This window comes from Scyliorhinus canicula, chromosome 8 (assembly GCF_902713615.1).
Source record: "Scyliorhinus canicula chromosome 8, sScyCan1.1, whole genome shotgun sequence".
NCBI lineage: Eukaryota > Metazoa > Chordata > Chondrichthyes > Carcharhiniformes > Scyliorhinidae > Scyliorhinus > Scyliorhinus canicula.
In genome coordinates, this window is record NC_052153.1 from 177,410,088 (window position 1) to 177,433,796 (window position 23,709).

At 48.4% G+C, this 23,709-nt stretch overlaps 1 protein-coding gene across 6 annotated transcripts in view; it reads right to left on the reverse strand.

The window, feature by feature from the left end:
• The window catches only part of wdr17 (WD repeat domain 17), a 233,209-nt gene that overhangs the window by 111,726 nt on the left and 97,774 nt on the right, over positions 1-23,709 (reverse strand). For all 6 annotated transcript variants that reach the window (XR_005461662.1, XM_038805765.1, XM_038805764.1 and 3 more), the window contains 4 exons: positions 6,119-6,247; positions 4,590-4,773; positions 4,139-4,369; positions 816-1,067 (listed from right to left, as the gene is read on the reverse strand). Coding sequence is in view for 5 of the 6 variants with exons in the window: in XM_038805765.1 (XP_038661693.1) it covers positions 816-1,067; positions 4,139-4,369; positions 4,590-4,773; positions 6,119-6,241 (790 nt within the window). In the remaining variant the exon portion in view is untranslated. The remainder of the gene's footprint in view (positions 1-815; positions 1,068-4,138; positions 4,370-4,589; positions 4,774-6,118; positions 6,248-23,709) is intronic.

Here is a 23,709-nt window from a genome sequence, read left to right on the forward strand (position 1 = left end):
AACCGTTTGAAAATAAGTGTATTTGTTTCTTCATGTATTCCCAGGATGGGGGCATCCCGAGTTGGCCACGGGAAGCGGGTGCGGAGCCACCTTCTTGACCACAATTGAGTGACTTGCTTGGCCCTTTCAGAGGGCAGTCAAGAGTCAATCACACTGCTGTGGATCTGGAGTCACATCTTGGCCAGACCAGGTAAGGAGGACACGAGTGACTCAAATGGGTTTTTATGAAGAATGGATAGCTTCATGGTCATCATGAATAAGACTAATTTTTTAATTCCAGATTTATTTAACAGAATTTTGATTCATCAACCGCCTTGGTGGGTTTTGAACCCCTGCCTCTTCTTCATGTGCCAATATCAACCCCCTTCTTAGCCACGATCACCACCATTTATATTCCCTTTGCCTTTTTTTCCACAGCATCTTTGTCAATCTCCACCCATCGCTGGCCCTCTATCCAGCCCCATTGCTCCACCTCCTCCCCCCGCACCCTCCCCCCCACCCCCACAACATTATAAATCTGTTCCTATTTCCAGTTCTCTCCAGCTTTGATAGAGTTATCCAGACTCGAAACGTTAGCTCCCTTCTCTCCCCACAGATGCTGTCAGACGTGCTGGGATTGTCCAGCAGTTTCTGTTTTTGGTTCAGATTCCTGCATCCACATTAATTTGCTTTTACCTCTTGGTCACTAGTCATGTAACATAACCATTATGCTATACATGTATTAAGTAAGCCACAACACAGGTTTGCCATAAATGGGGTGAGGGGAAAAAGGTGTTTTCGGGAGCATTTTTTTTCCTGTTGTTGACAATGCCTACCTCCAGTTATGAACATCCCTGGAGCACTGGGGACCCAGGCCAAACATTGTACTGAAGCTGCCGCACTGGGGAAACTGAAGGTTGTTATACAGGACAGTGACTCCGAATCAACTAATCGAATTCCATTGTGTAGATTGGCCACCAGCAGATAGTCCGTGGAGAGCGGATCCCACTCCAGGGCCGTGATTGGATCCTCTTCGTCTGTTCCCTCCAGCGATTCAGGTCTCAGCACGTGCTTCTGACTCTTGGCCCCTGGTGCCCACGGAAGAGAGAAAAAGTTCTCAGCATATCTTTCAAAACTAGAAGGAGCTGCATTTCTACCAAGCTAAACGGCTTGATGTAAACATAATCGTCACACCATCTCAACGTCACAGGAAGTTTTGTCAGCAATTTAGGAAGGATGTGGTCGTTCCTGAGAGGAGATTTCCCAGAACATTTCCCGAGAGGAGGAATTTTACCTGCAAGGATAGGTTGGAGAAGCTGGAGTTGGTCACCTTGAAGCAAAGTCAACCAAGGGGGTGATCTGGTAGAGGACAGTGGTAAGTAAGGCAGACAAAAAAAAGTTTATTCCCATTAGCTGACAGTAAAAGGACGGCAGGACAAAGATTTATGTTTTCGGCAAGCCATACAGGGGGGTTGCGAGAGAGAGAACAGTTTTATGCAGCAAGTGCTAATAATCTGGAACTCACTGCCTATGAGGATGGTGGAAACAGAGGCAACTGATGATTTCTGAAGGAAATTGAGACACACTAGGAGGAAGTCAAACTTGCAAGGCTGAAGGGATGGAACAGGGGAATGGGACAGATTGAATCGCTCCGCAGAGAGCCAGCATGGACTCTATGGGCTGAATGGTCTCCTTCTGTGCTATGATGACTCTGTGACACCAGCGCTCCCCAACTTCACATGTGTACTGATCCCCACTTCTCTCACTTAAGCATATAAATTATAAAGACATTTACCCGTTAACAGAAACCATAGAATCCCTACAGGAAGAAGGAGGCCATCGGCCCATCAAGTTTGCACCGACCCTCCGGAGGAGGACTATAACTAGGCATACTCCCCTGCCCTATCCCCGTAACCCCGCACATTGATCATGGCCAATCCAACTAACATGCACATCTTTAGATACTCAGGGGCAATTTAGAATAGCCAAGCCATCAAGCCTGCACATCTTTAGGGAGGAAACCAGAACATCTGGAGGAAGCCCGAGCAGACACGGAGTGCAAACTCCAGTCACCCAAGGCCAGAATTGAACCTGGGTCCCTGATGCTGTGAGGCAGCAGTGCTAACCACTGTGGCAGACAACTATTCATAAATGTCTATTCTTACAAATGCAAAAGGGATAGTGTATTGAGATGGATAGAATACTGGTTGGCTGACAGGAAACAAAAAGTAGGAATTAATGGGTCCTTTTACAAATGGCAGGCAGTGATTAGAGAGGTACCGCAGGGATCAGTGCTGGGACTCCTGCTATTCAAAATATATATTAATGATTTAGATGAGGAAACAAAATGTAATATCTCCAAATATGGAGATGACAGCAAGTGGGCGGGAGGGTGAGCTGTGAGGAGGATGCAGAGATCCTTCAGTGTGATTTGGACAAGTTGAGTGAGTGGGAAAATGAACGGCAGATGCAGTATAATTTGGAAAAATGTGGTAAGAAAACCGGGAAGGCAGATTATTATCTGAATGGCCATAAATTAGGAGAGGGAAATGTGCAATGAGACCTGGGTGTCCTCGTACACCAGTCGCTGAAGGTAAGCATGCAGACACGGCAGGCGGTAAAGAAGGCAAATGCTATGTTGGCCTTCATAGCGAGGAGTTAAATACAGGAGTAGGGATGTCTTGCTGCGATTGCATAGGGCCTTAGAAGGATGTTCTAGCTCCAGAGGAGTTCTGCAAAGGTTTACCAGACTGAGTCCTGGGATGGGAGAACAGATGTATGAGGAGAGACTGAGTTGGTTAGGATAGTATTTACTGAAGTCAAAAGAATAAGAGGGGGGATCTCAGAAACCTATAGCAATTGCTCGACCCAAGACCATAAGAAACTACAGAAAGTCATGAATACCGCCCAATCCATCACATGAACCTGCTTCCCATCCATTGACTCTGTCTACACGTCTCGCTGCCTTGGGAAAGCGGACAGCATAATCAAAACCCCACACCCATCTGGGTTATTCTCTGTTCCAACTTCTTCCATCAGGCAGGAGATACAAAAGTCTGAGAGCACGCACTAAAAGATTCAAAAACAGCTTCATCCCGCTGTTACCAGACTCCTGAATGACCCTCTTATGGACTGAACTGATCTCTCCACGCATCTTCTCTACTGAGTAGCATTACATTCTGTAAGCATCACCCGATGTTTATATATTTACATTGTGCATTTATCGTATGTCCTATGTTTTTCATGTATGGAACATGTATGCCTGGACTGTACACAGAATAATACTTTTCACTGTACATCGGTACACGAGACATTATATCTAAATCTAAAATTTGAACAGGACTAGACAGGGTAGATGCTAGAAGGATGTTCCCGATGGTGGGGGTCCAGAACCAGGGGTTACAGTCTAAGGATATGGGGTAGACCATTTAGGGCAGAGATGAGGAGAAATTTCTTCACCCAGAAAATGGTGAGCCTGTGGAATTTGTTACCATAGATAGCAGTTAAGGCTAAAACATTCTATATTTTCAAGAAGCAGTTGGATATAGCAATTGGGTTGAAGGGGATCAAAGGACATGAAGGGAAGGTGAGATTAGGCTATTGAATTGGATGATCAGCCGTGATCATAATGAATGGCAGAGCAGGCGCAAAGGGCCAAATGGCCTCCTCCTACTCCTTTTTTCGATGTTTCTATGTATATAGGGCGGGTGGCAGGGGATGGGAGGGGGTGGGGAAGACTGTTTTTTACCCCCTTCAATCCTCACGGAAATTGGGCAGGAAGATGATGGAAAATAGCAGGGCGAGAGAGTGAGCCTCACTGCCCGACCCGGAATTGTCCCCCAGTCTACCTGCCCCTTCTTGGCAGGCTGCTGTTAGCTCTTCCCACCTGCTACATGCTAATTCCCTTTTCAGCTGCTTGCATCAGCACCGGTTACCAAATCGCCATGGTGATGGAAGCACTGGGCCCCTGGGAATCATCGATTATCAGGCCTGAACTAACAAAGGCAGTCTGCAGGGAACTGTCGATGGACGGGGCTGAGATGAACTTGCATGAGAGAAAAGTGCAACCCACAACTTTCAATAATACAGATTCATTGTGTCGCGTAACTATAATAAACCAGCTACGCATTGCCAGTTGTGAATCCACACGGAAACCTACCGGGCTGAAAAATGGACAGGCTACCGTCTGTGTGTCCAAACACCACCTTCCCTTTCTTCCTGGGGTGCCACCTGAAAAGGCAGATGTCCGACAGGAAGCTGTGAGCCTCCTTGTGCACTGCGACCCCACAGTCTGCTCCAGACACCGTCCAGATGTACAGTGGACCCCGGTGGGAGACAAATGCCACGGCTTCACCTGAATTCCAACACCAACTGAGGGAAGCGGGGATCCCTGGAGGAAATAAATACAACGGTTTGCTGGATGAATGAAGTGGGTCTTTGCTAACATCACTCGACCTGTTGCAATGGTGGATGGTGAAATGAAAAATGATAACCTGCAAAAACCTTGCAAGTGTTCTCTCAAAACGTTAGGTGTGCCCTGACACTAAAAGAACAAAATCTGAGCCCATCACACAACAGCAAGTCTGACCAGCGTCGCAGGGGTACTGTACCTTTTGTGTTGTCCAATCTCGCAATCACCTTTTGCTCTGCCACATTCCAAATGATAATCAGGTTGTCGGCACTTGCGCTGGCAAACATGTCGGGGTTGTGGGGACACCAAGAGATAGCCGTGATGGTCTTTTTGTGCTCGGACATGATGGCGTAAAGTTTGAATTCATTATACCTGTGATCAAGCTAGACCAGTAAAGCAAAGTCAGAATGCAACTTATAGGGAACAGTTAAAAGCCGAGAGCTTGTTTAGAATTTTACACCCAATTTTGCAGGGCAACTATTTGGATGAAGGCAAATTCTGGACCCAGCACCAGAAAGGTTGCAACTGAAGGAGCACAGCCGCATTTCCAACTCATCAGATACCTCTCCAATAAGATTTCGGGAGATTGAAGAGCGACATCTCCAACACAATGAGTTATCAAAAAATATTACCCACCAACGGGTATCTGTTGGCCTGCATTAGTGCCTGGAAATTATTTAATTCCCCAACTAAACCACCAAGAATTAAACTTGTCCATCAGAAGATCTTGGGCGAGATTCTCCGGCAGCGGGATTCTCCATTTTGCCGGCAGTGGTCCCTTGCCTGTGGGTTTCCCAGTAGCGTGGGGTGACGACAATGGGAAATCCCATTGACAGGTGGTGGGAACAGCGAATCCTGTTGCCGGTGAAGGCCGCTGAGGAACACGTGGCTGACGGACATGAGAATCCCGCCCCTCATTTACATTCCTTACACACACTGTGTAAATGGAGCGAGTCATGGTAACTTTGGGCCAGTGACTCTCCATCACCAGCGTGTCTCAGTCTATTATAGACGAATGGATAGAGATTCATAACTGTGATTAGACAACAATTCCACTATTATATCATGTGACTACCAGGATGGTAGAAGGCAAATATGATGGACCTTGATTTTCTTCTGTTTAGAAATTCCTATCAGGGAATCGGAAGATATCTTACCATTTCGTGTTTGGATTCCTCTCTTAACTAATCATCTGAGACTCCTCAGTTACTGTCCCATGACAGGTTGCATAATACTCCAAGGCTACAGCAGCCTCTTTATACTGTTGTCAGGGGTCGAGTCATTACCCATCACTAAACTACAGGACATCGGTCAAAAAGATCAAAGAGAATCTATTACTACAGTTCTCGACACATTCACTCTGGTAGGAGTCGGCTACATTGGAGCCAATTCACAACAGGGATAGAGATGGCTTCTGCTGTGGCCATATCTTCTTTAATTTTAAAGAAACTGCTCTTTATACACTGCATGGCTATTCCAGCCAGTCAAAGGAGAAATTACAGAAGATAATTTTTTACAATGCGACTTCACTCTATTTCCTTCCTGCACAGATTGATGCAAAAAATGGGGGAATTCTAGCAGGAGAATTTGGGACTGATCCTTGGTTTTTGCCCAAGACAAAAGAAAACCTAATCATTCCCAGTTTAACAGTCATCTAGTCTGTACAGACTGGAGATATGGAGTAAGAGATATGTTTTCTAGCCTACACAACCATAGCATTGGGCTTACCTGGTAGACATATATTGCCAGCGTCGCACAATATGCAAATCTGTCTCCGCTGGCAACACAAACATCTTTGTTCCAAGGTTGACAGCCAGCAGCCAGTAGTCCGACCTGTTTAACCTGTGACATCTTCACCTGTGAACATGTGATCCACGTGTCAATAAAAATTGAAATGATTCAAATGTTTTACTTAATAATTGATAACAATTTCTGGTATTGGCCATTCCATTGAAAACTAAAGGTGAGGTTTTCTCACAGGCCGTGACATGTTTATTTAACAGGGAGGAAGGAAGGAAAGCCAGCTCAGGTCGCACTTCATCGACCCTGCTGAATGGCCATTGCGCAGTAACAAGGAAAACTGGAGGCATGTGCATTTGCCCACCTAAGAGGGAACTTAGACTCTGATATTACCATTCAGGAGTTTTCCTTTTAACTTCTCCTCATTGGTTTTCGGAAGGGAATAAGGTACATTGTTGCAGGGGGCGGCACAGCGGTTAGCACTGTTGCCTCACAGCACCAGGGAACGCGGGTTTGATTCCGACCTTGGGTGACTGCCTATGTGCAGTTTTCACCTTCCCCCTATGTCTGCATGGGTTTCCTCCGCGTGCTCCGGTTTCCCCCCACAGTGCAAAGATGTGCAGATTAGGTGGATTGACCATGCCAGAATTGGCCCTTAGTGTTCATGAATGTGCAGGTTAGACGGGTTGTGGGGATGGGGTGGGCCTAGGGGGGTCGGTGCAGACTCAATGGACCTAATGGCCTCCTTCTCCACTGTAGGAATTCTATGAAAGTCTTTCAGGGCAAGAGGGACTGTACCGTAGGAGTGAGCCCAGCTAAATTTCTATTTTTGTTTTATTATTTTCTCAGAGTTACAAAGCCAATATGCAGAGTGAACAGAGCAAGCCCTAATCCATCTCCTTGCTTGTTCCAAAAATAAATCCAAAATCAAATTGAATCTAATTCATGGTCCCGACAAAACAGGCATACCAGACCCAAGCTGACAAGAACAGGTATTACATCTGATCACCAGCTTGATTTTCCACCTGATCTTTTAAAAAAAAAATTCTTATTGGCATTTCGCATATTTATAAACAGGTGTATACATCACATTTTTCTTGCCCCCGCTAATTTATTATAGAGAGAGGTTTATTTTGTTCTTCGTTTAACTGACCCGATGTATATTTCGCTGCCCTCTGGATCGGTCTATAGTTCCTCTCCCTTCCCCGTTGTCCCCCCCCCACCCCACCCCCCCTTTCCCTCCCCCCTCCCTTCCTTCCTCTCTCTCTTCCTCCCCTCCCCCCCGGCTTCGGCTGTGCTTTTCTTTATTTCCCGGAAAGAATGAAAAAAAAAGAAGGTTGCCTCCCCCCCCCATCTCTTGTGGTTTCCCCACCTTCCTTCCTTCCTTCCCCCTCCCCCTCCCCCTCCAGGTTATGCAGGCTTTTGGTTCCTCATCTATCTTGGTGTTTTTTTTAAGACTGTGGTAGTATGGCTAGAGAGATCATATTACCGGAGAACCAGGCTGCCATTGGTAGAGCAGCCTCACTGCCCATTGGTCCAGGCAAGTCATGTACCTCTCTGCCAATTGGTTGTGGCTGGTCATGTGACTCTCCACCGATTGGCTGAGAGGTTGGTAGCTCCGCCCACAAGGCAGGGTATAAGAGCTTGCGTTGGCTGGCAGTTGGCCTTTCTCTGTACGACCACTGCCTGGCTCACATCTTGCGTATTAAAGCCTGTTGTTTGGAACTTCACTACGGCTCGAGTCCAATTGACGGTGCATCAATGTAATACGTTAGACTTTGAAAATGGAACTACGGATTAAGCCAGAATGCCTCCGGATCAGCCCGCATGCTGCAAATGCGTCAGCAACTTTTAAATATTGGCTGGCATGCTTCAACAGCTACCTCGCTACTACAGAAAATCAACCAACAAAGGAGCAGAAACTCCACATCCTCCACTCATGCTTGGGCACTCGATGATAGAAGACGAACTGGACTATGATGCCGCCATGGATCTCCTAAAAGGACACTTCATCAGGCCAGTAAACCAAGTCTACGCTCGGCACCTCCAGGCAACAAGGCAACAATTCCCCGGTGAGTCCCTCGATGAATTCTATCGGGCTCTCATTTTCCTAGGGAGAAACTGCGCCTACCCGCAGGTCACTGCCGCGGAGCACACCAAACTCTTGATTAGGGATGCCTTTGTGGCAGGCATGCAATCATCCCAAATACGGTAGAGACTGTTAGAGAAGAAAGCTCTCAGCCTCACTGAGGCACGGACCCTTGCATCCTCTTTGGAGGTCGCTAATCCCAACGCGCGTATGACCCAGCCGCGTGGCAGACCTTTGAGCAGCGTGGCATAGCCCCCTCACCCCCGCCGATTCGGACCCCCAGACCTGCGCTGCAGGACGCCCAGACAAGCCCACGGGCCCCCGCTGCTATTTCTGCGGGCAGGCCAAGCACCCCCGCCCGTGCTGCCCGGCCCGCACCGCAGTCTGCAAGAACTGCGGCAAAAAGGTCCATTTCGCGGCCGTCTGCCTCTCTAAGTCGGTCGCTGCCGTTCCAGACAGCGACCGCGGGTGCCCCCCCCGCACTCCACTTGAGCCCCGTGCGGCCCGCGGACCTTGCTGCCTCAACCCCCCACCGCCACGAATGATCCACGGCCACCGCCATTTTGGGCCCCGACGCCACGTGCAGGCCCCGGGCGCCGCCATTTTGTGCCCCCGACTCCACGTGTGACCCCAGGGCGCCGCCATCTTGGTCATCCCCACCACGTGAGGCCGATGGGTGCCGTCATCTTGGATCGGCACGGAGGACCCCACAAGCGATTACTCTGTCCTGGATGACGACTCCGCGTTCCTGCCGCGACTTGCCTCGGTGATACTGGACCAGACACGGCCCCGCAGGCTTTCCACGGCGACCACACAGATCCACCTCAATGGTCGCGAAACAAGCTGCCAACTGGACTCCGGGAGCTTCGTCCACCCTGACACGGTAAGACGCTGCGCGCTCCCCGTTCACCCCGTAAAGCACAAAATCGCTCTGGCATCTGGTTCGCACTCCGTCCAAATTACCGGGTGCTGCGTAGCGGATCTCACGGTCCAGGGGAGGGTTTTAAAAATTATAAATTCCTTGTCCTCCCCCGCCTCTGTGCACCGGCACTTCTTGGACTGGATTTTCAGTGCAACTTGCAGAGCCTAACTTTTAAATTCGGCGGCCCTATTCCCCCACCTTACTGTTTGCAGCCTCGCGTCCCTCAAGGGCGATCCCCCTTTGTTGTTTGCGAACCTCACCCCGGATTGCAAACCCGTCGCCACCAGGAGCAGACGGTACAGTGCCCAGGACTGGACCTTCATCAGGTCCGAGGTCCAAAGGCTCCTGTAGGAAGGAGTCATAGCGGCCAGCAACAGTCCTTGGCGAGCACAAGTGCTGGTGGTTAAGACTGGGGAGAAAAACCGTATGGTCATCGATTACAGTCAGATCATCAAAAGGTTTACGCAGCTGGACGCGGATCCTCTCCCCCGTATCTCCGACCTGATTAACAGGATCGCGCAGTACAAAGTCTTTTCCACGGTGGACCTTATGTCCGCCTACCACCAGCTCCCCATCCGCGCGAGTGACCGAAAGTACACTGCGTTCGAAGTGAATGGGCGACTCTACCACTTTTTAAGGGTTCCCTTTGGTGTCACGAATGGAGTCTCGGTCTTCCAAAGGGAGATGGACCGAATGGTTGACCAATACGATTTACGAGCCACCTTCCCGTATCTCGACAATGTCACCATCTGCGGCCATGACCAGCAGGACCACGACACCAACCTCCGTAAATTCCTCCGAACAGCAAAATCCCTTAACCTCACGCATAATAAGGATAAGTGCATGTTTAGCACCAACCGTCTAGCCATCCTCGGCTACTTAGTGCGTAACAAAGTGATAGGCCCCGACCCCGAACGCATGCGCCCCCTTATGGAACTCCCCCTTCCCAACTCCCTCAAAGCCCTCAAACGCTGTCTGGGCTTCTTTTCTTATTATGCCCAGTGGGTCTCTAACTACGCCGACAAAGCCTGCCCCCTCATCCAATCCACCACGTTCCCCCTGTCGATGGAGGCCCGCCAGGCCTTTAGCCGCATCAAAACTGACATTGCGAAGGCCACGATGTGTGCTATCGACAAGGTTCCTCCCATTCCAGGTCGAGAGCGACGCGTCTGATGTAGCTCTGGTGGCCACACTCAACCAAGCGGGCAGACCCGTGGCCTTTTTCTCCCGGACCCTCCACACTTCCGAAATCCGCCATTCCTCGGTGGAAAAAGCGGCACAGGCCATAGTAGAAGCTGTGCGACATTGGAGGCACTATACGGCCGGCAGGAGGTTCACCCTCCCCACAGACCAACGGTCAGTAGCCTTCATGTTCGATAATGCACAGAGGGGCAAGATCAAGAACGACAAGATCTTGCGGTGGCGGATCAAGTTGTCCACGTACAACTACGATATCTTGTATCGTCCTGGGAAGCTCAGCGTGCCTTCTGATGCCCTGTCCCGCAGTACCTGCGCCAGGCTCACTCTGTGAGCTGTCTGCCCTGATTCCCGCCCTAGCCATGCCCCATACTCCCCCAACCCTTTCCCAATAGGCCTGGCTCCTGTTCTGCTTGAACTCAGGCCAACCCAGAGGCCTTTTGCACTGCTTCCAGTTTCGAATCGGAACAACCCCAATTAGTTCCGAGTCACATCTCGCACGAAGATTGATTCAGCACCAATACTTAAACGGATGCAGAGCTGAACCATCGAAGAAAATAAGAGTAAGAGCAACCTAATGGTATATGTGCCTGAGCACGGACATGATCGAAAGTTTCAGTGTTGAATGTCGGAAAACGTCTGTTCCACTGAAAGCGTTTGTCACAGCCACTGCTGTGTGATCCATATGGAGTTTAATTTATTCAATGGATTATGGGTGAAAACCACCTGCTCAAGTTAAATGTGTTTTGACAATTCTCAGCAGGGGCAGCCGGATTGAGGACCCCATGTCGGCAGTACGTTCTATCTTGATGAAGGGTCAAAAGAAGGAAAATGCAATGCTGTGCCAAAACAAATGACCCCGAAGGGGAAACCACGTTGATATTTGCTGCATTTAACTAACCAGCCATTTTCATTGTCACTGGAGGAAACATTCTGCTATTCCCCCCCCCCCCCCCCCCCCCCCCAGGTGCTGTTTCCCTCACATATTAAGAAATAATTTAGGAACATGGGAACAGGAGTAGGCCATTCAGCCCCTCGAGCCTGTCCCACCATTTAATGAGATCATGGCTGATCTGTGACCTAAGCCCATGGATGGGATTCTCTGTCCCGCAGCGCCTGATTTCTGGTGAGGCGCGCCCCCGGGATTCTCCGTCTGGCCAGCCGGCCAATGGGGGTTTCCCATCGTTGGCAGCCCCACGTCGTCGGGAAATCCCCGGGCTACTGGCGTAATGGAAAATCCCGACAGCGGAGAATCCAGCTCCATATATCTGCCTTTGACCCATACCCCTTACTATCTTTGCTGAGCAAAACATTGTTCAGGGGAATTAAATTAACAACTGATCTAGCTTCAACTGCTGTGTGGTAGAGAGTTCTAAACCTCTGCATCCCTTTGAGTGAAGCAGTTCTTCCTAACATCTCTCCTGAACTGTCTAGCCCTAATTTTAGACTACACCTCCTAACTTTAGAATCTCCAACCAGTGGAAATAGTTTATCTTTATCCATCCTGTCTTTCCCTTTTGACATCTTGAATACTTCGATCAGATCACCCCTGAACCTTATAAATTCTAGCAAAAACAGGTCTCATTTAAGCAACCTCTCCTCGTAACTTAACCCCTGTAGTCCAGATATCATTTTTGTAAACCTATGTTGCACTCCCTCAATGGCCAAAATACCCTTCCTACAGTATGGTGCCGAGAACTGCTCACAGTACTCCAAGTGAGGGTCTAACCAGGGTTTTGTATAGCTGCAGCATAATCCCTGTGTCTTTATATTCCAGTCCTTGAGATATAAAGGCCAGCATAGCCTTTTTGATTATTTTCTGCACTTGTTTGTGCATTTTAAGAATCCATGCACCTGAGGCTCCCAAGTCTCTTTGGATATCCACCGTACCTAACCTCTTTCCTAACCGCTGCTCTATCCTTTGCTGGTCCAAAATGGATAACTTCACACTTGCTTACATTGAATTCCACCTGCCACAATTTTGTCCATTCACGTAGTCTGTCAATATCTCTTTCTAACTTATTCTACAGTCTACGCTGCCTACGCTGCCACTTAACTTTGTATCATCAGCAAATTTGGATATGTTGGGCGGTATTCTCCGACCTCCGACCCCCTGCTGGGGTCGGAGAATTCCCGGGGGTCGGCGTGAGTCCCGCGCTCCCGCTCCGACTGCTGTATTCTCCGGTGCTGGTTTTTGGGCGGGGCGGGAACATGCCGCGCCAGTTGGGGGCCGTTGGCAGCGGTCCCCCCCCCCCCAGCAATTTTCCAGGCCCCGATGGGCTAAGCGGCCGTCGGTTACTGGCCAGTCCCGCCGACATGAATTGGACATGGTCCCACACGGCGGGACCTGACTGGTGGGCCGGCTGGTCCGGCCCCGGGGTGGGGGCCCCCAATGGTGGCCTGACCTGCGATCGGGGCCTACCGATCTGCGGGCGGGCTTGTGCCATGGGGGCACTCCTTCCTTCCGCGCCAGCCTCTCTAGCCGGCCGTGTAGCCATGGCCGGCACGGAGAAGACACCCCCCTGCACATGCGCTGGAATACGCCGGTCAGTGCATGTGCGGATTCACGGCAGCGGTTCTGCGCGTGCACTAACTTACGGCGTTCCTTCACACCGGTTGGCGCGGTGCCAACCCCTCTGGCACCGGCCTAGCCCCGGAAGTGGGAATTCCGTAACTTCCGGTCGGTCCGACGCCGGAGTGGTTTGCGCCGCTTTTTACACCGGCGTCAGGCAATCGTGGGGATTCAGCAGAATCCCGCCTATGATTTTGTATGCCATCATCCAAGTCATTCATGAATATGGTGAATAATTGATGCCCAACACAGATCCCTGTGGTACACCACTACTCACCTCCTGCCAACTAGAGTAATTACCCATTATCCCCACTCTCTGTCACCTGCCACTGAACCAATTTCCTAATCATGTCAATAATCTACCCTCAACTCCATGGGCTACCTTAGTTAACAGCCTCTTCTGTGGGACTTCATCAAATGGCTTCTGGAGGTCCACATAAATAACATCCATAGACATTCCCCTGTCCACTACCTTAGTGACCTCTTCAAAAAATGCAATAAGGTTAGTCAGGCATGACCTACCCTTCAGAAATCCATGCTGGCTCTCCCTGATTGACCAGGTGTTCAGGTGTTTGAGGTGTTCAGTTACTCCATCTCCCCACCACAGACATTAGGCTAACTGGTCTGTAGTTTTCTGGTTTCCCCCTTTCACCCTTCTTAAACAGTGGAATGACATGGGCACTTTTCCAAGCCAGAGAGACCACTCCTGAATCTAGGGAACTCTGAAAGATTATAGTTAGGGCATCTACAATGTGGTCGGTCCTCTACTTCCTAAAACTCTCAGATGGAAACCATCAGATCCATTAGTTCCATTAAATTTCCTAGTTAGTGATGCTGTCCTTACGTTAATTGTATTACGTCCTTGTCCTCTATTAACTATTAATTTTTTCGGGACTTCCGACCAGTTATCCCCCTTTTCAACTGTAAATACTGAGGCAAAGTAATTATTCAACCTGTCCGCCATTTCCCCATTATCGATGACAATATCTCCATTTTCAGCTTTCAGTGGGCTAACCCCACTTACCCACCCACTTTCCTTTTGCATAACCATAACATTTCTTCTTATTGATTTTGATGCTCCTTGCAAGTTTCCTTTCATAATCCCTTTTAGTAGCTCTTGTAAGCTGCTTTCTGACCCTCTGCTGGTCTCTGCATCTATCCCATTTGTCCGGATCTGTGCCATGATTTGCATTTTTCTAAACCCTTTCTTTTAGTTTTATGCTGTCCCCAATCCCTTTAGTTGCATAGCTTTTTTTTTGTGAAGTAGATCCTATTCCTCTCAGGAGTATGTACTCACTCTGTTTCTCATTAAATGTTTCTTTAAATATTCTCCACTGATCATCAGTCGTTTGAAACATTAACACTTTCCCAGATTGCCGTGGACAGTCTCTGCCTCATCCCGTTAAAGTCAGCCTTACCCAAGTTTAAAATTCTGGGACTGGATTCCCGTTTCAAGGACTACGTCGTGAAAACTGTGGTCTTTTACGCCAGAAAAACTGGGGACAAAAGGCCACAGATTCACAGCCCTGCAGGGGGGCTAGCAGTGAGCTGTCATAGAGCTCACAGCTCCAGCTGCAGATACGGCCCCCCGCACTTCTGGGTTTGCGGCCGTGCCGTGCTCCAAGGCGGACTCAGACCGCAGATCTGGAACGTGGAAATAGTGCCCCCGATCGGCCATGTGCCCAACCCGGACCGCCCGCACAATAAAGGCCCTGTCCTGTAAGAGGTCCCCCCTGCCCTCCGATCGGTCCGCCCCCGACCATGGTTGGCACAGACTGAGTCCGATGCCACCTCGCGAGTTTCCCGAACGGCTGGGACCATATTAGAAATACGCTGTCGGGACATCGGCCGGTTGGGAGCGGAGAATAGCGGGACGGGCCTCTGGCAATGGCCACAGGTGGGTGATACGCGGCGTGGCGTACTTCCCGGGCACGCTGCCTTTCGGGGGCTGGAGAATCGAGGAACCGCCGCCGGTCCCGATTCCATGCGTGAAACTGGATTCTCCGCCCTGCGCCGAACGCGATTTGCGGAGAATACAGCGCCTGGTATCTGAATCGTACTTTTCACTTTCAAAAGCTATACTGAATTCAATCATGTTATGATCACTATTTGATAAATGTTCGTGCACAGTTAGGCTACTAATTAAATTGGGCTCAGTACTCATAACTAAATCTAATATTGCCTGATTGCTTGTTGCATCTAGAACATATTGCTGCAGGAAACTATCCCACACACATTCCAGAAATTCACTGCCTCTCTAACAGATGCTTCACTGCCTCTCCCAATCTACGTGTATGTTAAAAATGTCCAATAATACTACTCTGCCTTTGCTACACACTTGCCTAATTTCTGCATTTATAAAATTTAACATTTTCCTAGCGGAGACAGCAGTTAAAGTTGATTGTTCATGTCCTTTGGATAAGACTTTAAGCTGAGGTCTCTCAAAATGATGTAAAAGATTTTGAGGGACTATCTTGAAGGCAGGCAGGGCGCCTGGCCAGCACTTGCGCATCAGAGCACAATGCAGGAAAATTGGAGGAAGATTAGAAATCCAGAATATTATTTAAATGGATAAGAGACTGCAGAATTTTTCAAAATTAATTTTCGGGATGTGGGCTTCGCTGGCTGGGCCGGCATTTATTGCCAATGAAAGAACGCCGATATATTTCCAAGTCAGGATGGTGCGTGGCTTGGAGGGGAACTCTTCCAGTGGTGGTTCTGAGATAAAGAGGGATCTGGAGTTTCCTTCTACACAAAGGGAAGGTCGTGCCTGACTAATTTAATTGATCTTTTTAAGGAAACAGCAAAGAGGATTGATGACGGTAGTGCCGTTGATGCGGTCTGCATAGATTTTAGCAAGGCCCTTTGAAAAGGTCACAGATGGCAAAATAGTTAAAAAAGAAAAAAGAAGTCATGGGGTCCAGGGGAATGGATACAAAATTGGCTCTTTAACAGGGGTGAAAGGTTAATTCTCGACGGGTGTTTGTACACATTGGTAGAACTGTTGCTTCACAGCATCAGGGTCCCAGGTTCGATTCCCGGCTTGGGTCACTGTCTGTGCGGAGTCTGCACGTTCTCCCTGGGTCTGCATGGGTTTCCTCCAGGTGCTCCGGCTTCCTCCCACAAGTCCCTAAAGACGTGCTGTTCGGTGAATAGGACATTCGGAATTCTCCCTCTGTGTACCCGAACAGGCGCCGGAGTGTGGCGCCTCAGGCTTTTCACAGTAACTTCATTGCAGTGTTAATGCAAGTCAACGTGTGTAAATAAAGATTATAAAATTATTACCGAGGCATAGAATTTAAGAACAGGGAGATTATACTGGAAGCATATAAAACATATAATAGAACATATAATTTACAGTGCAGAGGAGTCCATTCTGCCCATCGATTCTGCACCGGCTCCTGGGAAGAGCACCCTACTTAGGTCCACGCCGCCACCCAATCCCCATAACCCAGCAACCCCACCGAAACTTTTTCTTGGACACTAAGAGCAATTTAGTATGCCAATCCACCTAATCTGCACATCATTGGACAGTGGGAGGAAACCGGAGCGCCCGGAGGAAACCCATGCAGACACAGGGAGAACATGCAGGCTCCGCCCAGAGTGACCCAAGTCGGGAATCTAACCTGGGACCCTGGCGCTGTGAAGCGACTGTGCTAACCACTGTGCTACCGTGGATTTTATTGCGATGTACAAAAATGTGAGGGGCCTGGATGGAGATGATGGAAAGGGCCTGCTTACTTCAGCAGAGAGGTCAATGACTAGAGGGCATAGATTTAAAGTGATTGGTGAAATAGATTAGATGGGAGGTGAGAAAAATTATGTTCACCCAGAGCTGTGGGAAGGGGGGATCTCAAAATCACAGTTTGAAAGGGTCGGAGAGGCAGAACCTTTCCTTGGATTGTCAGCTTGCCGTGGTGGAGAGATTTGAACGTTCCATTGATCCCGAGAGCAATGCCGTTGTGAGTCTTACTCCTGGCAGGGTCACCCATGATGGTAAGGTCATAGGGGAGGAACTAGACAAGCCTCAACCCAAAGCAAGATCTCATCGGTGGATCAGGCAGTAGATACTCATATGGTATCAACAGCGGCAATGGCTGAAGGCTGCAGCAGTAGGGAGATCCCCAGTCGTTGAGGTTCCCTTGCCACTGGAACTGGACCTACCCTCTGTCAAGGACCATGTTGGATTGGATTGGATTGGATTGTTTGTGTTTGTTTGAATTGATGTGGCTGCTGATGAGCAACGGAAAACCCACATTAAAAGATGTCCCGCACCAGGTGTCTACCTCGAGGAAACCCGGACACCCCAACACAGACAAGCCTTGCGGCGAATGCGAGACGTAGCGGGGACTGGACCACGTGATCTGGAGGTCCCTAGCTTCGGACCGACACGTAGGTAGTGGAATTTGATTCACTCATTTCGCTCATGGAATAGGAACAGGAGAGTGTTTCGGCAGCTTGTTTCAAGACTGAGCAGCCTTCTTCAGGATCTTTCATCTGCTCATCCCGCTTGGGGGGAGGGCTAGAAAAGGTCCCCTAAAATAACCTGCTCCATCCCCAACTTGGCTGGAAAACCACATCCGCAGGCTCACCTACCGGCGGTTAGAAAATCAAAGTTAAACTAAATTTCAGAACCTGGATAATGAAGAAACCAATCGACTGGAACGGAGAACTGCCCTTGCTGCCCGTGAACCCAGGCACTTCAATATTGACATCGCTGCCCTGCAAGACACACAAAGGGCAGGTAAAGGGCAGCGGAGGGAAGATGGCAGTGGTTCAACTTCTTCTGGAGAGGGAAACATGAGGATCTGCCCAAGACGTGTAGAATTGGATTAGCCATCACGAACAAACTCATCAACCAACCCTCAGAGATCCCTGTTGGTATCAAAGAGTGCCTCATGATCGCCAACGGGGTTCTTCTGCTCACCAAATGCACAGAACACCAGCTTGTCATCACAAACACAGGAAGTTTAAGACTTCCTGGAGACATTCACGATCAAAGCACTGGCACATGATCAACTTTGTCATCGTCTGCTCTCAAGATCAAAAGGATGCCCTTCGCCAAACCAATGACCAGTGCAGATAACTGCTGAACAGACCACTGGCTCATCCGCTCCTCAATGTCCATCAAATTTCATGAGAAGCAGAGGAAGATGAAGAAACAGCTCAGAAAAGTGATCAACGTTGAGCGACTTCAAAGAGCCAAGCATGCTGGTGAACCTCCAACAATGTCTTCGACAAAATACCAAAAATGACCATTCTAATGGAATGGAGGAAAACTGCAAGGAACTGAAGACAGCTGTCATCTCAAGCTGTGAAGAAACCATTGTCTACAAGATCAAGACTGGTTCAAAGAGAATGTCCATACCATCGTAGAACCCATCGACAAGAAAAGGAAAGCTTTCCGCACCTGGCAAAACAACAGAACCAGCAAGACAAAGAGGAGAGTTCATCAATTAGCCAAAGCAGAGGTACGAAGATGAACTAGGGGAATCAAGAACCAATGGTGGACTGAGAAAGCTAAGAAGCTGGAACTGTTCGCTGACACTTCTTCAGTGCCACTGAGGCAATATCTGGACCCAATACCCTAAGGCCTCAAACCAGAAACCAGTGCGGAGTAAGGACAGAACCCTCTTCAGAGACAGAGAAAACATGAGCCTTCGATGAAGTGGACACTTAAAAGAACCCCTAAACCTGGAAACACGGTGGCGCAGCAGTGCTCAAGCACCCAGGTTCAATCAAGGCACCTTTTGTCTGTGTGGAGTTTGCAATTTCTCCCCGTGTCTGTGGGTCTCACCCCGGCAACCCAAAAGATGTGCAGGATTGGCCATGCTAAATTACCCTAATTGGAAAAGAAATTAACTCCTAAACCATGATATAACCATAGATGAGGATGTGTGTGAGGAAATTCCTCAACTCCCCATCAATGATGATCTTGGACTGCCATCAAGTGTGGAAGAAGCATCAAATGTGGATGAAGTCGAAGCTATCATTAAACACGTGAAGAATTAAAAAGTCGCAATGGGATTCCAGCGTAGATTTTCAATCTTGGAGGAAAAGAAATCACCCATCATCTCCATCAGCTTTTCCTGAAAATCTGGGACAGAGAAGAAATTCCTGCCAACCTCGGGGATACCATCATGGTCACCATGTCAAGAAAGGAGAAAAAGCGGACTGTGGGAAACTCCGAGGAATCTCCCTACTCTCCATTACCGGGAAAATCATTGCCTATCCTTGCTAGCTAGCTTCTCCCAGGCTCTGGAGAAATCCTTCCAGAAAGCCAGTGTGGCATCCAACCAAACCGTGGAACAGCGGACTTGATTTTCACTGCTCACCACCTTCAAGGGAAATGCCACGAGAACCATCAACCACTCTACATGTTCCTTAGCAATCTGACCAAGGCTTTTGACTCAGTCAATCAGGAAGTGCTATGTAAAAGCCTGACTGTCCAGAAAAATTCATCAACATCCTCCAACTCCTCCAAGACAAAGATGTCGGTGACATTCCTTACGTACCGAAATGAGACAGAAATCTTTCAGGAGCAGGGATGTATCATCGCCCTCCCTTTTCTTCATCTTTATCGCCACCATCCTTCACTTTGTCAAGAGCAAACTTCCCAGTGGAGTGGACATGTCTACAGGATGGAGAGAAAACTTTTCAACTTCAACCGGTTGAAATCCAAGAAGAAAACGCCATTGACATCGCTCGTGGAACTTCAGTATGCGGATGACATCGCATCTCCATTCTCACAAGAGAACCTCCAAGTCATGCTTGATACCTTTGCGGAAGCATACCAAAGAATCGGTTTTCGCCTCAACCTCAAGAAGACTCAATTCATTTTACCTACACGCCCCAGGGCAAGATCCGGTCTCTCCCTCCATCAAGATCAACGGAGAAACCCTCTCAAATGCGGGACATTTCCCATACCTAGGGAGCCACCTCTCCTCTAAGGCTGACATTGATGTGGAGACCCAACATCGTATCCAATCTGTGAGCACACCCTTTGGACGCCTAAGGACAAAAGTCTTTGATGACTGTGACATCCATGCTGACACCAAGATCTTGGTGTACAAGACGGTTGTCCTCCCTACTCTTCTATATGGCTCCAAAACTTGGACGACGTACAGACGCCACCTCAAGGCCCTGGATCTGTACCACCAATGCTGCCTGAGACTGATTCTCCCCATCAGCTGGGAGAACAGGCATACGAACAAGTGTCCTTGAACGAGCCAAGAGCATCGAGGCCATGATGATCTGGAACCAACAACGACCACGTGCTTACGGCAGTGTTTTTCAAACTTTTTTTTCTCCGGGACCCACTTTTTCCAGCTGGTTGATCATCGGGACCCACTTGATGGACAGCACAGATCTGATGGCCCAAAGGGCCTCCTTCTGTGTTCTGTGTTGTTAAACTCTATGAATCTATGAAAGTAGAGATGTATTAATTTGAAGAGGAGAGACACGAGGTTGATGTCAATGTTTGAATTATGAAAAAAAACAAAATTTACATTTTCTAGCACCTTCACAAATACATGAGTATAAAGTAGTTTGTAACCAATGAAGTACAGTCACTGCTAAAATGCCAATGTATGCACAGCAAGATCCCTCAAACAGCAATGTGAAAAAGACCGGATAATCTGTTTTTGTGATGTTGATTGAAGGACAAATGTTAGTTAGGACATCAGGGATAATTCCCTGCTCCTATTCAGTGTAGTCACATGGAATATTTTACATCCACTTGAGAGGCAGAACCTACATGTAACATGATAACTGGAAAATGGCATTTCTAGCAGGGCAGCATCCCTGCAGTACTGCACTTAGCCTAGATGTGGAGGTGAACCCACACCTGTCTGATGTAGAGACAAGAGCGTTACCCACTGAGGCACTACTAACACAGGAAAGACTGCAGAAATTTAGGGTTAATAGCTCTGAATCTTAAAGGCAATCTTGCAGGAGAAGATGCAGTATGCTAATAAATGGTTGATGAATCCAGAACATTGCTGTAAATTAAACTGTGAGAGTAAGAGATTGAAACATACAGGTTCCTCCATTACAATAGTAAACACACTTCATGGATCATAGAACCAATACTTAGGGAGCACCATGGGCTGGATGTTTGTCATTGAGGTGGGGAGCGGGAGTAAAGCAAATTCCCAACTCGGCCTGCCTGGGGATCTTCATTGCGGGCTGGAGCTTGGCCAGTCGATCAGGAAGAGGGTTGGATGCCACCCCAGGACGGCCTTTTGTAAGGACCACTTCAGTGTTGTGGGACTTCATTCCCAGTTGAAATAAAAACAGAAAGCTCCTCCAGCCTTTACACGGGGACTCACTGCCCACACACTTCCCATGCCTCATTCTTTCACTATATACTGAAAAGAACTAATGAACCATATATTCACACTGGGATGCGTAGAAAAAGTTTTAAAAGAAACAGTGATCCACCCATTACTTTCCACTGTTAGAAAAATGTAATTCAACTACAGGTCAAGAAAGGTGTCAAGCATCCAGATCAGTTAACATATCAATAACAAAAACTGCAAGCACTTGAAACCTCTTAATCTTGTGTGAATAAACATTGTGAAATTGACAGCAGAGATCAGAGAGTCAGACCTGTCAATCAAGCAATGTTTTCCCTGGTGTTCCAATGTTTCAGTGGTTGTTTCCCATTTTCTAAATGGGAAAAGGTTTCAGAAATCAGAATCACAAAGAGACTTAGGAGTCCTTGTTCAGGATTCTCTTACGGTTAACATGCAGGTTCAGTTGGCAGTTAGGAAGGCAAATGCAATGTTAGCATTCATGTTGAGAGGGCCAGAATACAAGAGCAGGGATGTACTTCTGAGGTTGTATAAGGCTCTAGTCAGACCCCATTTGGAATATTGTGAGCAGTTTTGGGCCCTGTATCTAAGGAAGGATGTGCTGGCCTAGAGATGATCCAGAGGAGGTTCACAAGAAAGATCCCCGGAATAAGGGATTGTCATACGAGGAACGGATGAGGACTCTGTGTCTATACCTGGTGTTTAGAAGGATGGCGGGGTTTCTTGAAACATACAGACTACTGAGAGGCCTAGATAGAGTGGACGTGGAGAGGATGTTTCCACTATAAGGATAAACTAGAACCTGAGGGCACAGCCTCAGACTGAACGATCCTTTAAAACAGAGATGAGGAGGAATTTCTTCAGCTAGTAGCTGGTGAATCTGTGGAACTCATTGTCGCAGAAGGCTGTGGAGGCCAAGTCATTGAGTGTGTTTAAGACAGAGATGGATAGGTTATTGATTAATAAGTGGATCAGGGGTTATGGGGAGAAGGCCGGAGAATGGGGATGAGAAACGTATCAGCCATGATTGAATGGTGGAGCAGACTCGATGGGTCGAGTGGCCTATTTCCATTCTTGTGTCTTCTGGTTTTATGGTGATGGATTTCTGGGGTGTCAGGCAAGCCTCATTATGTACTCTTGGCTGACAGACCAAGCCTGCTGATTAAGCCTTTCGCAGTAGGGGCACATTTCACAAATTCAAATGGGGCTTTGTGCCTGGAATGGTGATTGGAAACAAAGGCTCACATTTGTATAGTGTCCTTTGCAACCACCGGGCCTCTCAACGCATGCTACAGCTAACAAAGTATTGTTAAGTGTAGTCACTGTTTTAATGTAGGAAACAAAACCAGCTACCTTGCATTCAGCCAACTCAACACAAGCAGCAATGTGACATTGGGCAAATAATTTGTGAGTGTGTGTGTGTGTGTGGGAGGGGAGTGGGGGGGGGGGGGGGGGGGGGGGGGGGGGGGGGGGGGGGGGGGGTTGTGATGTTTAATGAGGGGTAAATATTGGCCCAGACGCAGGAAAACTAACTCCCCTGCTCTTCTTCAAAATAATACCATGGAGTTTTTAACATCCACCTGAGAGAGCCACAGTGAGAGCGCGAATCACCACAACCACTGCCTAACTCTAATGAAACTCAGCAAGGTAGGTGGTAGAATAATTAAACCTTTACTCGAGCAAAGCTGGTCGAACAGAAAAACAGTGAGCTGAGTTTAAAGAGTCTTGTGTCTCCTGATGTTGCCTGGGCCTCACGAAAGATGATGAGCAAATGAATCCTGCTTCACAGGCAGTCACTGGGGTCCTACCAATATCATTAAATCTGCTCAACAAATGTTATTTTTGCTCCTGCTATTCTTGATGAGCCACAGCCGGGTGAATGTACAATCCCAATCTACCCTCCTGGACAGGAGTGGTACTTGGCCCAGAAAGGAGACGGTGCACAAAATAGGGCCAGGGAGAAATAAAAGGAAATAATTAATTATCTCCTGAATTGTTCTTTCCTATTACACACACACACACATAGCAAGTGCGGCTGGCAGGCAGGTTTACCGCTCTCTCCCTGCAAGTTATTCCTTCAGTAGTGCTTTGCTTTTATATACATGGAACAGATCATAAAGGGGATGTTAGATCATTGATCAGCAGCAGGGATCAAAACAGAATCCTGCTGCTGAACACAGAACTGGACATTTCAGCGTCTGGTCTGTCAGCCCCACGGAAGAGACTGGACCCAGTGTCGCAACTAAAAGTGACAACTTCAAAGGGTCCCACTGATTGAATCAGGGAGCAACTGGGGGGTGTTTCTGCGATACAACACAAATTCGGGGGGGGGGGGGGGGCAGTGTAAACATTGCCTCGCTGGGGAGAATACTGGAGGAACAGGAGATGCGGAGAGGGTGTAGAGGAGAGGGTGTAGAGGGGAGGGGGTGGATGGGGTGGAGAGGGGATGGGGGAGGGGGGTGGAGGGGGGATGGGGAGGGGGCG